The following is a 15,801-nucleotide window of genomic DNA, read 5'->3' as shown; positions in this document are numbered from 1 at the left end:
TGTCTGTGATGGACTATAGTCCATCCCGGGACCTCTCTCTCTCTCCTGACGGTCGTTGCCTCATTCAGGATGCTTTGGATCTGGATATTCGTCCTCTAGAAGTCCCAGCTTCCTTCCTGTCTCTCTCTCTCTCTCACTCTGTGTGTTTGTTTCCTTCTCCTGGACGTGTGATGATGTGCTTGGTATTAGCTCTTGTATGTTTGTGTAGTCTGTCCTCGTTCCAGGTCTTCACGGTGGAGAGGAGGTCATGTGGCTCAGGTCCTATCTGTTGGCGGCAACTGGAAGCTGCTCGATATCCTGCCAGATCCTATCTTTCACTACAGTTTGCAATCTATAATGTCTATAATCCTGATTGTCGATACTGTAAATCGTCCCGGCACTCACTGACTGGCACCTGGCCCTTTGCCCTTCTGTTTGTTCGTGAGATGCTTATGGGCCTTCATGTGCTGCCGACTGGCCAGCCTGTGTCCAGCTGTTTATTTTTCAAAAGGAAGAATGTCGGCTCTGCTGTTAAACACTGTGGTTTCACAAAGCTAACTTTAATAAGAAGGCTGATGAGAGACACAGAGGGGAGGGGTCTGGATGTGGTTTGTGTCTGGGTGGGTAAGTGCATAGTGTGTATGTATATGTGTGTGCGTGTGTGTATGCGCGCTAACCAATGGTCAAGAAGAGCTGCACACACGTATACATGTCTACAGATACACACCTGGAGTTGGTCGCATTAGCTTTTCAAACTTCAACATCTGCAAAGTGGTGATTTACACATAACTAAATCTAAAACACCACACAAAGTACTTCTTACATAAAGATATAAGATGTTTCTAAATAACTACGAGCTGAACCAAATGACAAAAGGTAACATTTTCCTGTTTAGAATAAAGTTAAAGAGGTAATGGAATACAGTCGACATATCTGACCAGACACTTCTAAATGATATTACTCATGTAGATCTAACTCTAAACATCACCAGATTATTATTTTTTTATCCTGAAACTTATAGTCTTCAGCCCCAAGCAACAGTGACTCAAGTGACATCACTTGAGATCAATTTATCAGTCTTTGCACAGATCGCACTGGACATACCATATACGCATAGTAAATATTCACATACGCAGTAGTACTCCCCAAAACCTGGAGTCAGATTTTGTGCAAAATAAGTGAAGTTCTCTTTAACTTTTAATGGTGCATCCCCATTTAGCAAATCAATATTTTGCGTGAAAACTAGCAATCTGTTACTGGGAACTTAGGACTTGCACACACAAACTTGGAGATGGATTTACAAATAGCTGGGTACAACTCATTCTTGGAGAATGTAGTCCATCTATCTAGAAGCACCTCTTGAACCTAAACCTGTGACCAACTAACTCAGCCTTTGACAGACACAAACATCTCCAAACTAAATATCTCCAACCAGCCAAGACACAGCATTCCCCTCTCCCTTTACAAATAAACTGAGCACACTCAAGCCGTCCAAGATCATCTTCCAAATGAGAACAAGACATCAATAAGAGTCACTCATTTTTATTCCCCTCTTACAGTGGCCAGAGGGAATAACAGACACTTCAGGCGAAGGATAAAAGTAACCTAAGGACATGAGGCTCACACAGCTGTGCATTAGAGCGGCTGTCCATATGACGACTGTATCTGTAGTCTTTGATATAGTGGTAAATGAAAAGCAGGCTGTAAGAAAAGAAGAGAGGAGGGAAGAAGGGAAGGTTTATGCTACTTCCTTCCTGACAATATCCATCAAAAGGCAAATGACCACTGATAAAGTAATCATTGACACTTTCTCAGCAGCATTATTCAGGCTTTTTTCCCCTTAAAAGCCTAAATACAGGTAAATTATGCAAATATGCCAGGTTAAATAGCTAAATTGGGGAAATTCATTTCAACAAATAACAACATAAATGGACTCGATGTTGGAGGATTTATTCTCAACAACATATTTGTCCGGAACAGAAAAAAATGACACACAGAAAACACCCTGCAGACGAACTCTGTGAGAAATATGTTTCCACATGCGGGCACGGACACCTGACTGTGTGCTGCAGCAGCATAGAAAGTACTTTGTATTTTAAAACTTGTATATTTTCTTCCGTGGTTTGAAGTCTCCTTCCCCCTGCAGCATAAATGTAATAAGCCACCTGGATTTTCTGCCACAGGATACCCTCTTCATAACTGACTTCATACACCGCGAATTTAAAGCAATGCAGTCAGTCACTGGGAGCCACACACTAAAACATATGCCTGCAGACATCAAAACAAATACATGTGCGCGAAACACATGGGTGGAAGTGAGTGCGCACACACACACATTCACACACACACACACACCCCCCAATGGAGTATAAGAAAGCAGAGACTCACACATGCACACACAGAGCTAGTTACGTGCTGCTCTCCAGCATATTAATACTTAAAGAAACTGCCTACAGCGCATCGCTATAGTGGAACTAATCTAAAATGGAAATGCTTATGAAAACAAATTTCCTGCACTTATTGTTTTAAAATGGTCATTAATGGATCTTATATGGCCCACTTGTTCTTTCAATGACGATAGATTGCATAGGTAGCTACAAGCTTCCTGTCTGATTTATTATGGCTTTAAAACCAAAACGCCGCCCCGGGGGTGTTGGCTCCATCATGGGTCTCCGTCTCCCCAAAGCTGGCTTTCCCCATCTCCTCCTCCTCTAGGCAGGAGAGCAGGAAGCTGGGAAGGGAGAGCTTCCCCTCTGCCTCCTGGGTGAGAGGTTGATCCCCAGACAGGCCGGTTAACACCAGCACACTGATGATGGGCTTCACACAGGATGTTATACTGTATTTCCCAGCCTATTAAACATTACACTACTGCAGACAATGGATGTATAATAACAACCCTCCACATATGTAGGAATTTGGATGCACAATAAATACAAATAGCTGTACTTGTACATAAAGCATTTATGTTGATGTGTACATGTTAAATAGTTGAAGGAATCCTGCTGTGAGACTGCTCTCTCAATTATACAAATACTCACAAACACACATATATGGGGGGCCAGAGCTCATATTGAGTGTGTTAATGAGCTCTTATCTGATGGAAAGTGATCTGACCACACAGCCAGGGGTCTGACCCCTTGCCCTGATATACACTAAAACCAAAAACTTAGATGCCCCACATTGACTGAAGGAGCTCAGTCTTAACTATGACCTAGGACAGAGACAGGTCTATTTAAATTGGGGAAATAGAAAAAAATGTCCATCACAATTTCCTAAAGCCCAGAGTGACAGTCCAAACTCCAGGCTTTAGTGACTGGTGAGTGAGTAATATTGATGGCTGGCATTTAGGTTTGGGCCTGTCCCCAAGTGTGGGCAGACTTTGTGCCCCCTAGTCAGCATCAGAGCTGTTAAAAAGCCTTTAAATGCAAATTGCAAAGATGACAATACACTCCCCCTACACAGGACACATTCAGCCCCCACATGGTTCTAATTAGCCAAGGCACCATAAAGGTGTTATGTTCATGTGTAAGTAATGAATGTGTGCGTGCGTTTGTCTGCGAGCATACATTGTGTGTGTCTGTTGAGGGAACAGGCGGGTGTTAATTGCAAACACCTGAAGCTTGTAAGCAGAGTTGGACGCTGCGACATAGTTTGCCTAAGACTTTACGACTGCTGGCCGTGTTGTATCTGTGAGCATAAAAGTGTCACAATGCTGCTTCCATTGAGGGGACGTGAGAGATAAATGTGCCCCGAGTCAGAGCCTGTGGTCAAGTTCTATTTATAGACACCGTCTCTGCTGCTCTAACAGTGACTGAAACAGGGGTTCTTGCCTTCATTTTTTTTTTTTCCCTATCAGAAGGAAGTCCTTTAGTCAGAAGATTCAATGACAAATTCAACATCATTTCCAGTGCTGCTGCAGAAGTGCTGCCCTCTGTTGGGCCCCTGTCCTCATGCATGCTGAAAGGTGAGCACACTGATGCGGAGGGCATAGCTTTACTGGCAGAAATGCCGCTCATGCTGTGTGGTAGTGCATCTCTCACACACATACAGGCAGAAATATCTTGGCCTGTGATCCTGGTGGTGAGAGATTCAAGTTTCAGGTGGCGAGAGCTGATGCTAAAGGGAGCGAAGAGTCTCTTCTTACACTGTCGTGTTGAGAGAGGTGCCTCTGTCGGCCCCTCAAAGGCTCAGAGACTGAAACTTAAACACACACGCAGCCACATGGGACCATGATACAGCTTGTACACTTTCTCACAATGACGCAAATGGGACGCACACATGTAGGCACAGAAGCACAGTTCAGATGAATGCACATAAAAACAATTTAGGTAAATCTCATGTAGAGCACTTGGCACAAACACATGCACACCCGTAACAGTACCCAGTTCACGTGGCCTCTTCAGCACAGAGCACCAAGAAAAAGCTTATCGGCCGAGAAACCCTCTTTAAAAATAAACACATTTTATGGAGAAATGTTAACAAGTCTGTATTGAGCAATCTAATCGTTTAGACATGAAAAGAAAATACATGTCTGCAGGCATTCGGTTGCATCAAAGCTGCAATAAACAAAAAAGCCTTTGTTTCACAAAAAAAACAAAACACCATATTTAAAAGAGAGCCAGAAACCGAAAAGAGAGAGAAATTTAAAGAGATTTCTGAATAGTTGTGGAGAGATTGTATTTCAGTGCAAACGCAGCTTGATTACAGCAGTTCAGCAAAATTGACAGGAAAATGGGACACAACATATGATACAATAATATGATCTAATGGAGTAATTACATTAAAATGCACAAGTGGGACAGCAGGCCAGTCATAAAAAAGCAACCTTTTACTAGGTACACATCTGATTACATTTTTACTGAGTCATACTTAGTAGGAATGCACTGAATGACAAAAGTGGAACTACAGCAAAGACCTACAGCTTGTATTAACAGTATCAGTGGCTTTGGATCTGCTGAATCCAAAGCAAACAACAAATACTTGTACCAACTTCTGTGACCAGCCAGCCAGAGCAAGCGAGCTATCTTGGCACAGCAGACTTCAGACTAGAAAACAGAATGTGTTGAAAGCGGGCCAGAAATTCCACTAGTGAACGCTTTCACCTGTTCTCGTTGTTGCAGGGCTCTTCACACCCAGAGACAAAGAGAGAGGGGGAGAGAGAGAGAAAGATAGAGAAGGAAATTCCCCCAAATTTGCAGATAATAAAAAAATAACTCAACCTCTCCTTTGACTTCTTGATAAAAAAATTTAAGAGCAGAAGATGTGTTGAAGCAGTTTTTTTTTTCGTTCTTCAGAAACAATGGCAAGATTCCACTTGAGAATAAAACACAGACACACACACACACACACACACACACACACACACACACACACACACACACACACACACACACACAGACACACAAGCTGTTGCTACAAGTCAGAGGATTTCTCTGTCCATAAACCACAACTTTCCTTTCCATAGGTGAGGTAAAACTTCCCATGTAAACCAGTAAATGCACTGCTGATCAATGGGTCACACCCACTGATGTTCATCCAAAATAAAAGAAATACCACCGTTCTTTGAATCACAGGCATGAGAGAGGTGTCTGTGTGTAACGTGATGCAGATCACACACTGTTCTCCACCCCAGGAACTATCACAAGCCCTGTAATGAACACCACAAGCCAAAAGTGGCCAATCTTGGCACACGGCCGCTCCATCTATTAAAGTGAGCATCCCCCACTGACACTGGGGCTGCTGGGCTCAGGCTGGACGTCCCAACCCCACTGATTTGCTGAGTGTTGAACCCTGCCGTCACAGTATGGGCCCTACAGAGGCTTAGGGGTCGTAATCCCCCCCACACAGAAAAAGACACGCGCGCACACACACACACACACACACACACACACACACACACACACACACACACACACACACACAGGTTTCACGAGCAGTCAGTCAAGCTTAGACTGGAACTTTTACCTGAGACACTGACTTGTAGAGTATTGCTTGTTTTGTTTGTGTGTTCTGATAAGTGGCACTAATGCTTCAAAGAGCAGACACAGATACCTGGAGGACAGGAGCACTCTTGGCCAACATCCCTTGTTGTTCGCATTTTCGGCATCAGCACCACCATTTCCTGCAGACACACACAACAAATTCCAGTTTAAAAAAAAAAAACAAAAAAAAAAACTCAGTCCCCTCTAAACATGGATCCTGTATTTTCTCAATGCAAAAACAGTGTAGGCGATAAAGTGATAAAGTTTTCGTTTGGTTTGACTAAGTCTTGTGGGCTACAGAATTGGTCAATTTTATCAAGTAGAAGAATTTGAACAAATGGATATCATTAGGGTCAATTTTATAGATTGGAAATTAAAATAATCTCAGTGGTTACCAATAATTATGAGATCATAATAATTTGCCCTTTATATATAGCTCAGAAATAAAAAGGTTTCCTCAATTTCTTTTCCATGTGATTAAATTATAGGTTGGTGTCTATCATCAGTGGTTATGTCACCCTATAAAGAGCTTTAACTGCAACCTAATTGGCCAGCTGCATGTCTGGTATATCCCTAAGGTTATGCGTTAAAAAAGGACTGAATTTAGGGGGAATCATTAGAGTACAGTTACTATGTCTATGAGTTTGCAAACTTTACTGCACATGTCCCCTGTTATTACGCACACTTTACGCACAGGCGAGCAGCGGGTCTGACAGCGTTTCACGCGAACAACATACGTATTTATCAGAGACTATCGGTTCTAATTGAATCCACAATAGACCCATGTACCTCTTTTACGAGCTTCCCAATTGGGCTGCTCAGCTCTGGAATTAGGGTCCCATCCTCATTTAGAAAAGCCCTGTGCGGCGGGCTGAAGATGGACGCTTTGTCCATCTCCATCTGCAGTCGGTTCTCCAGCTGGAAGGTCTTGAAGCTCATCATAAGACACACTGTGATGGAGCTCAGGGACATCAGCAAGCACAGAGCGATGGGAAAACCTGGCAGCCACCGCTGCACCGCAGACTTGGTGGCACACTGACACACCGGCTTACTTTCCCCGATGGAGTCGCTGGCTGTATCCATGATGAAATCCTGCTTCAAAGTTCGCTTGGTGAAAAGAAAATTACCCAAACGGCGTGTTTTTCTGGTGCAGTTCTGCAACCAAATTGTAACCAGCCTCTGTGGACTAACTAAGCAGTGTTCTTAAGGCATACACAACAACCAGCTCCAGCACGCTAGACTCAGTATTCAAAGCGCTGTCTTAAATTAGTCTTGGAACAAGAGGCAACGGCTGAGAGCGATCTGGGTGCCAAGCAGAGAAGAGGCGCCTTCTGACTCGCAGGTCGTTGTTTCCTGTTAGGCAGTATCCGACATGGATGTGCAAGTGCAACTACCAATGCGTCCAATTGTTTGCCTCCCTAAAAGTTGCACGTTCAACTAGTTGAGATGCGCCCGCCCTGCAGACCACGTGGGAGGCTGCAGATTGACAGCTGAGTGAGACAGCGAGGGTTTGATCACAGAGGGACCTTCGTTTGTTTTGGTAGAGTCCGTGCAGCTACTTTGGTTTTTCACCATAATTTCCAAACACATTGTAGTCAACTGAAATGTGTATGGACTGGAACAGTGGATGGTGGCCATGCTCCTTGTTAATGCAATAAATTGTGTAACTGCTGGGTAATGTATAAAATGCACAGACGGGCAGCTATAGTTTTAAAATCTGAGTCTATGGTTATGTCGAAGTATATGTTTCAACAAAAGATGCATACTGCCCACATCCTGTGACAAATTACAATTTACAAACCAGCTGTTTTGTCAGAAACTGTCAGTATACTGAACATATACTCGAACAGCTTGAACAATGATAATGCTGTAACTCAGTATTTTGAAGTCTAATAATACAGAATAAATCTCTGTAGTTTGAGTCTAGTACATGTCCTTTAAATGCATAGACTTTTGCGACTAACCTTAGTGAGACTCGTCACTGGGAAATGCTTATAAGAAAATCTGGATGAAAATTTTCTCCCACATTACAGTTGACTACAGCGCCAAATCTATAGATTGAGGTTTATGCTCTGGAGGCTCTACCTTGTTGGTCCTCTGTGATGTTCATTTTGCAGTAATACTAAAGCTCTTTACTGCCATCCTGTGGTTTGATGCAGCTACTGCACCACATTTAACATCTCTTTACACACTTCTGTCGTCAATTCACGTTTATTGAGAAAATGTACATGATAATTCAAAAGTTACATAACCAGTCAGTGAAAAAGTGAAATACCTGAACAAATTCTATTTACAAGGATTTTCTGCCTGCAAGAGCTTTTTTACATCTACACTGCTAAATAAATTATTACTGTTGAGACTGAATCAGGGTAAAGCATTTCTGTCTGTCACATGACCCATCACCTAACATTGCACACAAAAAACATGGACAATACTAGACAAGTAAAAAAAAAAATCTACAAAGATATGATCAGAAGCCATACTTTAAATTACAATGGCAAATAAATAGAAATCACTTGGGGGGATTACATCAAAACATGCCACAGATGAAAACAGAACTTGTGGATGTGCGCGATTAAGAAGCACTGATTTAGGGACAAGACGCAGCAAAGCAGGGCAGTGGACTGATACAGTCAGTTAAGGTACACCTCTCCTGGAGAGTCAGGAAGCAAAGGCTAGCACCGAGCACCATGTTGTTTATCATGGTGACGCCAGGTTGTGACCAAGGTTACAGGTCAGACGTTAACAGGTTCAGGAGTTCAGTCTCCTTTTGTTGCTACTGCTTCTACTGCTTCTACTGCTGCTGCGTTTACTGCTGCTGCTGCTGCTGCTGTAGTAGCAGGAGAAGAAGGGGTGCCGGAGAGCTTGTTCAAGACTGAGGCGCTTAGCTGGGTCATACTCCATCATCTTCTCTATCAGGTCAAACAGCTGGTGGTGGTCTTCATCCTTAGATGCCATGTAATGCTGGTGGGAAAAGATGAACAATTGTTGATCAGTCTCAAACTATGTCATAATTAAACTAGTACTCTGCATTTTAAGTGCTGTTATACATCATGTCTGCTACTATGATAAACACCATGTAAGTAGTGGGCACTTATTTTTTGAGGTAGTAGTTTATAGTGTTGTTAATGAAACACACTGTGGGAATGTGTTTGTGTACCATCTGTCTAAGATTTAGCCAAGATCAAAATTTTCTTTTTCTTTTTTATATTCAGAGAGATACTCAAAATGTGTTGAGTGGAGTGTCTGGGGGAAACATCAGCTCAGGCAAGGTAGCTTCCAACAACTCCAAAACTGTCTTATTTACATGCATGCTGTGTATTTCACTTAGTCAGTTTGTATATTGGAGTTATTTTATGACCAAAAGCTGAGCTCAGTAGCTGTGTGCAGCAAATTAGGAATCCTATCCTGATTGTGAAGTTGTAGGCTATGCACAGTTACCAAGAGGTGTCTCTTGGATGCACTGAGGGCCCCCATGCTAGGTCACATGATACAACATGTAAACGTTGGAGTTTTGGAGTTGTTGGAAAGTGCATTTCACACATTTAATAAAAACAGGTGTATTTTCAAATGTGATTCTTAGAGTACAATAGCACAACAATGACTGTATGTGGTAGTCTTCAGCTCCTTCCCTCTTACCTTGAGGGGTTTGCAGTGTTTCCTGACATATCTCCCAGAAGAGCTGTGCACATCCCAGTCCAGCTTACACCGGTGAACGTACCGTCGTTTCCTACAAAACATGCAATTATTATTTATCAGAAATCCCTCCTCAATTACAGCAAAACCATTCAACAGTGTAGGAAATTCTTCATTGACACATAATAAGAACTGTTGATGGTCTCTTACTTGGTTTTCTGCAGGAGGTTTGTGGGGATGGGGCCCAAGACTCTCTCCATCATAGCAAGGTGCTCTTTACTGTCATGGGTCTAAATAAGAGAACAATGTGAACCAGCTTAATAAATGCTATTGTTAATGTCACAAATATTAATTATTTCATTATGCTCTGTAATGCCAACTACCTGGAAGAGAGTTGATCCAAGGTAGTACTCGATGAGTATACAGCCTACACTCCAGACATCACAGGAATGGTCCCATCCCAGATCTGAAAGAGACAAATGTTAACTGAATAACAAGTCACCAATAAAGAAAATGCCCACAGTTGCAGTGCTTAAAAACAGCCATTTACCTAAAATGACTTCAGGAGCGCGGTAGTGACGCGTTGACACAACAGATGTGTGGTGCTCATGCTCATACGTGGCGTTACCAAAGTCCACAATTTTCACATCTGGGTTTTTCAATGTTCGTTCATCCCGTTTCTGAGGACAAGAACACAATCATGTACTCAAACAGCTGCTGGCACAAACAAGGAGTTCTGGACTTTTTTTTAGGTTGTTTTTTTTTTTTGGTTAAATATTTAAGATGCTTACTTTGTCAGAGTTGTACTCCATATCATAGTCTGAATCAATGAAGAGAATATTCTCAGGCTTGAGATCTGTGTGAGTCAGCTTGTTCTTATGCAAAACTGAAAGACAAGACCACATACATTTTAAACCAAGCTGTTTTCAGAGACACACTGTATTTTCTGTGCATGTATGTCTAGTACTCACATCGAACAGCTCGGACAATCTGGTACGCCATATGTCTGATGTGTTCAATGGGGAAAGGCTGGAAGTTGTTCTCCTTGAGGAAATCATAGGTGCTGAGGCCAAGCAGCTCAAAGGCAATACAAACATGGCCATGGTAGTCAAACCAGTCCAGGATATGCACACAAGCACTAAAGGGGTGGAAAGGTAGAATAGATGCAAAGTAAATTTCTTGCAAAGCAAATTCTGAACACATTATCGTATGTCACAACCTCAAAATGATAAGACTTTAGTGGTATGAAGTTATTATGGATTGACTTACTATCTCTTGTCAGAGTCAAGGGACTTCAACTGTTCAAGCACCTCTACCTCAGACATAGCTGCCTCACGGTAGCGGTCTATGTTTTTAATGATCTTCAGAGCCACACGAGCTCCATCACTGGAAACACACAATATAAATATTTTCAATATCAAGTAAGAGAGAAAGAGTAAGTACAGACTGCACAAAAATTTCCAGGATGTTTAGCCATAAGAAATATTTTCTGATTTATACTTACTTAGAGTGATCAATGCATTCAACGACCTTCCCAAAGGCACCCTCTCCTAGAGTACACACAATCTCATCTACAGAAAATAGAGAGTTGAAGTTAGAGACACAGCACTGACAAAGTGAAACACTGTCCTTTGGCTGGTTCACTGCCTGATGTTATATTGCTGTTTAGATACACTAATATAACAGGCTTCTCAACACTGGCATAGAACTCAATGCTAATTATGTTACACTGACAAGCAATATCTAACCTAAAAAAAAAAAAATTAAGTCTATTGGCCCAAATACTTCATCCTCTACATTAATGTTTGGAAGTAAAAACCAGACAACAAGAGAGTGAGAGACACAAAGTGTGAACAACAGTAGGAAAAAAAAGGTATATATTCTATACATCTCGCTCTCAGCATGTCTCCACTGTGATAGATGAGGTGACCCTCGTCATCATCCTCAACACTCCTGGATCTTTTCCTGCTCCTGCGGTGTTGGCTCCTCCTCTGCACCGGAACCGCCGCAATCCGCCATCACATCAATAACCCATCAGTCAGCCAGCACCAGGCCACCACAATGCGACATCGTCATTCATTCAACCAGGCCAAGGGGGGGAGGTGTAGGGGTGGATAGATTCGGCCCGTTCAGTAACACCGCCAGGCGAATGGACGGAGCAGCAAATTCAAATTCAGCCCCGTCAGAGAAATTGGGCGCCAGCCACCACATAGTGTGTGTTACAGAAGAAAAACATGGCAACAAGATTTTCAGATGAGAGACTTTCTCAGAGTAGTACAGAAAAAAACTGAACTTGAGTGATTACAGTCTTTCTACATGTAGTTCTCTTTACTATCACGTCCCATAAATACCCACTAAGATTTCAGCACAAATACTGGGTCCACTTTTCTCTTGAAAATCAATAAAACACTCACAATCCCTTACTTCCTGAGCCCTTAAGTCCCCTACTTGTCATTACTGGAAATCATGCTTAATAGTGAGGTGTAGGACACACAGAGATACAGAGAGACAAAGATAGGTGTTAAGCATTGGCTAAACACCAGTGATAATGACCCTTTCGATTTGGTGGTATAGACAAGGGAGGGGGATAGATGGGACAAGGAGGTTCCCGTACCGAGGAGGACCTGTGGCGAGAGTGGCTACGCCTGCGCCGTCTGTCTCTGTGCCTGTGGCTGCTTCGCCTGCTGCGACCACTCCGCCCAGATGATTTGCTGTAATGGTGCCAGTCAAGGTTTCTGTCCTTGCAGGTGGCTTCGCGACTTTCCTCCTCACAGGCCATGTCCAAACTGTGGTCCTGGGTGCGACCTTCCCGAGAGTCCAGCCTCTGGTTCAAACTGCGGGTCTCCAGGTAGTGCCTACAGTCAAAGAAAATAAAGACACACACAGATCAAAAACAAGAACTACAAAGCGTAGGTCAAGTCAGGAACAACCAAGCTTCTTGTCTGTGGTCAAGCTCTAAAGTGAAGACTGGATATGATGGTGCTAATGGTCCGCCTATTGCCTGACACTCTATCCCCCTGCGCTTTTTATGTAAGATTTGTAATTAGCAACATACTGATTTACAGTCACCAAACGCCAAGCATCTTGTTCAATGACAGGTTGCAGTTCAGAAAGCATTTTAGTGAGAGATTATCACCATCCAAATAGTACTTAGAGGAGCATGCAAATGCCAACATGTAATGCCACACATCTGGGCAGTTTTAACATTTATGCTGTGTCCTTGGAAACCTTTCGCATGCCTTCCTTGAAACTCGAACTAAACAATTTACAGCACGATCTGATGGAGCATAATATGATATGTGATTCTACACCTGCACATCTTGGTACACCAGAAGTTAACACCTGCATGGTACCATTTCTGCAAATATGAAATAGAGATTTTAAAAAAAATGTAAGGGTAAGTTTGCTTATTCCTTTCATAAAAATTCCTATTAACCTTTCAAAAGTTCCTTATATGTGTCTTGATCCTAAACATCGTAATGTTTGCACATTAAGGTTGAGTTGGCTCAGAATGTTTCTAATTACTTCCAGCACACCCATCAAGCAGGCTATGTTTGCACCATCTAAGAAAGATCAAGAAACCCCAAGAGCCCTAACACCCTGGTAGTGTCAGATGTCTTCCAAAAAGAAGTCTGCCTCTCTACAGGATTAAAATTAGAGTAGATGTGGAAAGAAACATCTAATGTAACCGCACTGGCCATCATACATGTCCACAAAAAGACAGAATTGCAAAACATAAATACACTGCACATAACGTCACCGGGTGAAATGAAAAAAAACAAACAAAAAAAACAATTTGACATACTACTAAGAAAACAAACACTGCAAATAATACAGACATAAGAGTTGTGTTCTATAGTGCACATTCAATCTTCAATATGGAGCGCATGTGTTGTTTACATATCTGAAGCCTTACTAACTTAACTTGAAGGTCATTGGAATACACAGAAACACAAGCCACTAAATATCTGAAAACTAGTGACGTTATAATAGTTAACAGGTCGTAGTCTAGCTATTTTTAAATCCTCAATGACCTGCATTTGGAAATAGTTGCTCCTTAATTTAACCACAGCGTCAATGCTTCAATTTCTCATGTTAAGATAGGTATTAGTCTTGAAAAGCATTTCTGACATCAGCAGTTGGGTTAATAAATAAAAGATGATCAAAGACGGAAGATACTTATTTCTAATTCTGATATCTATCTAAACTTTGCCAACATTTTTCCTGAATAGGTTATGATGTGGCTCTAGGCATATTAACAGCTTTCCTATAAACATTCAACTCTATTACAAATGTGCATCTTAATAAACCAAAAAGGTCTTGAATTGTAAGTAGTAACATTAAACAACAAACACTAGATAAATATTTACCCGTCATGTGTCTTGTGGTGATTGTGAGTTCTTCTAGACTTATTTTCTCTTTCGCTGCTGTGTGAATCTCTTTTCTTTCGCTTACGACACTCCATCCTCTCTTCCCAGCTGTACTCATCAAGCCAGACACCTGGGGAACGCATTTGTTTTGAGTGACGCATCTGGAATACATAGAAAAACAATTCAAAATGGTATAACCTAGAATCCCACTGAATCCTAACTAAGACATTCGTGTTCATATTCATCAATAACTGCAGAGTTTATGTATGCATGGCCTCAGGAGAGGTAGAGACCCCTCCCCCATTGCATGACACCCAGTGTACTGCATTGCATTTCTCTAGGGGTTAAGCAAGTACATTTGAAAGCATTAGTCAACTGATTGATAGATTGAATGACCAAGCTGTAATTGGCTACAGTTTTGATAATAACAACGACGTTGTTAATGTTTCCAATAATTTTAAATTTTTACGTACATTTTTTTTCTCTCATGTTATTGTAAAATAAGTATCTTTGCGTTTTGGGCTGTTTAACAGACAGACTGCATAATTTCATAAGTGTCACATTGACCTCTGAGAATACGTTACGGGTGATTTCACAATTTTCTTATACTATGTAAATAAATTATGATTCGCAAAAATAACCGGCAATATAAATCAACAACGAAAATTATGTTTAGTTGCAGCTTTCAAGCCAAATCAGAACAATAACTTCCGTATCGTAACTGCGTGGCTGTCTGCAGAAAGCCGTAATGTGCAATGCAATACTGCAACAGTTAAGTAAAATCCAAGAAAATTCAACTCAAATAAATCATGCAATTTAACCAGCCCCTCTTTGTCAACACAGGTTATTAAAAGTCGGTTAATATAATGCTGGGATAGCACGAACCGCAATAGTTATAACTTTAGACCAACGTTAACGTATGCTCGACGTTTCCTTCCCAGCTGTCTAGGCCTGTAACAGTCTGACAACATCCGCATCAGATTTGCATTTTTATTCATTATAGCATTTACATTTGGTGGCTTGAAGTCTGTATTTCTTAGCAGTATTATGACAACTCAGCTGCCAAGAAGTCAGATAAACAAGACAGTTGTCGAGTTTTAGCCTTTTCTAGATCCAAAGGCCCGTGGAGCTCTAAACACATTAACTATTAGCCACCCACAACAATATTAACGCCCGTCAGCATATTAGCCATCACATTAAATAAATTACATTCTGAAATGACTATCAATTTTACAAGCGGCGACTGTTTCAGCTATAGAAGGTTGTGGCCCAATTTGCAAACCTATAATATCCGACGAGACGTATTGTTGTAGCCACACATGTAGGCCTGCATGTCCTGTTGGCGAGACGTCGAATATCGGAAAAGCTAACTGGCTACCGTTAGCCAAAATTAAGGAATACATTAAACTAAAGGAATCGCAATTTAATGGTAATTGGCAATAGTAAAATGATTTGTATTACCTTCCTTTAACAATTTCTGGGTTCAAAACTGTAGATTTATCGATTCCGTGATAAGTATGAACAAAGAAACTGGAAAATGCCTCCGACTACTTTTCTTTAAAGATGGCGAACTTCAATCTGATACAACGATTTTTTTCCTGAACGTTCGCAAACAAATTCCATGACGCAACGCACAGTAATGACGTTTACTCACGTGACATTTGAGAGTTTGTTGTCCTGAGCTGAGCCTTTCAGGTAGTTACGTTAAGTCAATTTATTTACAAAGCACATTTAAAAACAACAAACCTAGACCTAGACATACAAATAAAATATCTATCTATCTATCTATCTATCTATCTATCTATCTATCTATCTATCTATCTATCTATCTATCT

General features: G+C 41.5%; 2 protein-coding genes across 3 annotated transcripts in view; both read right to left on the bottom strand.

The window, feature by feature from the left end:
• The window catches only part of LOC111646553 (uncharacterized), a 116,699-nt gene extending 109,301 nt beyond the window's left edge, over positions 1-7,398 (bottom strand). The window contains exons 1-2 of the mRNA XM_087171034.1: positions 6,750-7,398; positions 6,031-6,100 (exon numbers count right to left, since the gene is read on the bottom strand). Of these exons, the coding sequence (XP_087027160.1) occupies positions 6,031-6,100; positions 6,750-7,043 (364 nt within the window). The 5' untranslated portion in view covers positions 7,044-7,398. The remainder of the gene's footprint in view (positions 1-6,030; positions 6,101-6,749) is intronic.
• A 754-nt stretch (positions 7,399-8,152) lies between these two features.
• On the bottom strand, positions 8,153-15,577 carry LOC111646630 (dual specificity protein kinase CLK4-like). Of its 2 annotated transcripts, none has more exons than XM_023396167.2 (13): positions 15,428-15,577; positions 13,967-14,127; positions 12,211-12,451; positions 11,485-11,587; positions 11,101-11,167; positions 10,866-10,982; positions 10,568-10,734; positions 10,388-10,482; positions 10,147-10,276; positions 9,980-10,062; positions 9,807-9,886; positions 9,600-9,690; positions 8,153-8,924 (listed from the first exon to the last, which is right to left on the bottom strand). In XM_023396167.2, exons 2-13 carry the CDS (start codon positions 14,125-14,127, stop codon positions 8,712-8,714), a joined length of 1,548 nt encoding a protein of 515 aa, XP_023251935.1. In that variant the 5' UTR covers positions 15,428-15,577; the 3' UTR covers positions 8,153-8,711. The 2 variants fall into 2 exon arrangements, with proteins under 2 accessions (XP_023251935.1, XP_023251936.1); XM_023396168.2 differs by having other exon boundaries at positions 13,967-14,096; positions 15,428-15,571.
• Between the last annotated feature and the right edge of the window lie 224 nt (positions 15,578-15,801).

Source organism: Seriola lalandi, unplaced genomic scaffold, assembly GCF_002814215.2.
Source record: "Seriola lalandi dorsalis isolate HSWRI2012SDOR001 ecotype SW California unplaced genomic scaffold, Sedor1 jcf7180002054973, whole genome shotgun sequence".
Lineage (NCBI taxonomy): Eukaryota > Metazoa > Chordata > Actinopteri > Carangiformes > Carangidae > Seriola > Seriola lalandi.
This window is presented reverse-complemented; position numbering and strand designations above follow the sequence as displayed.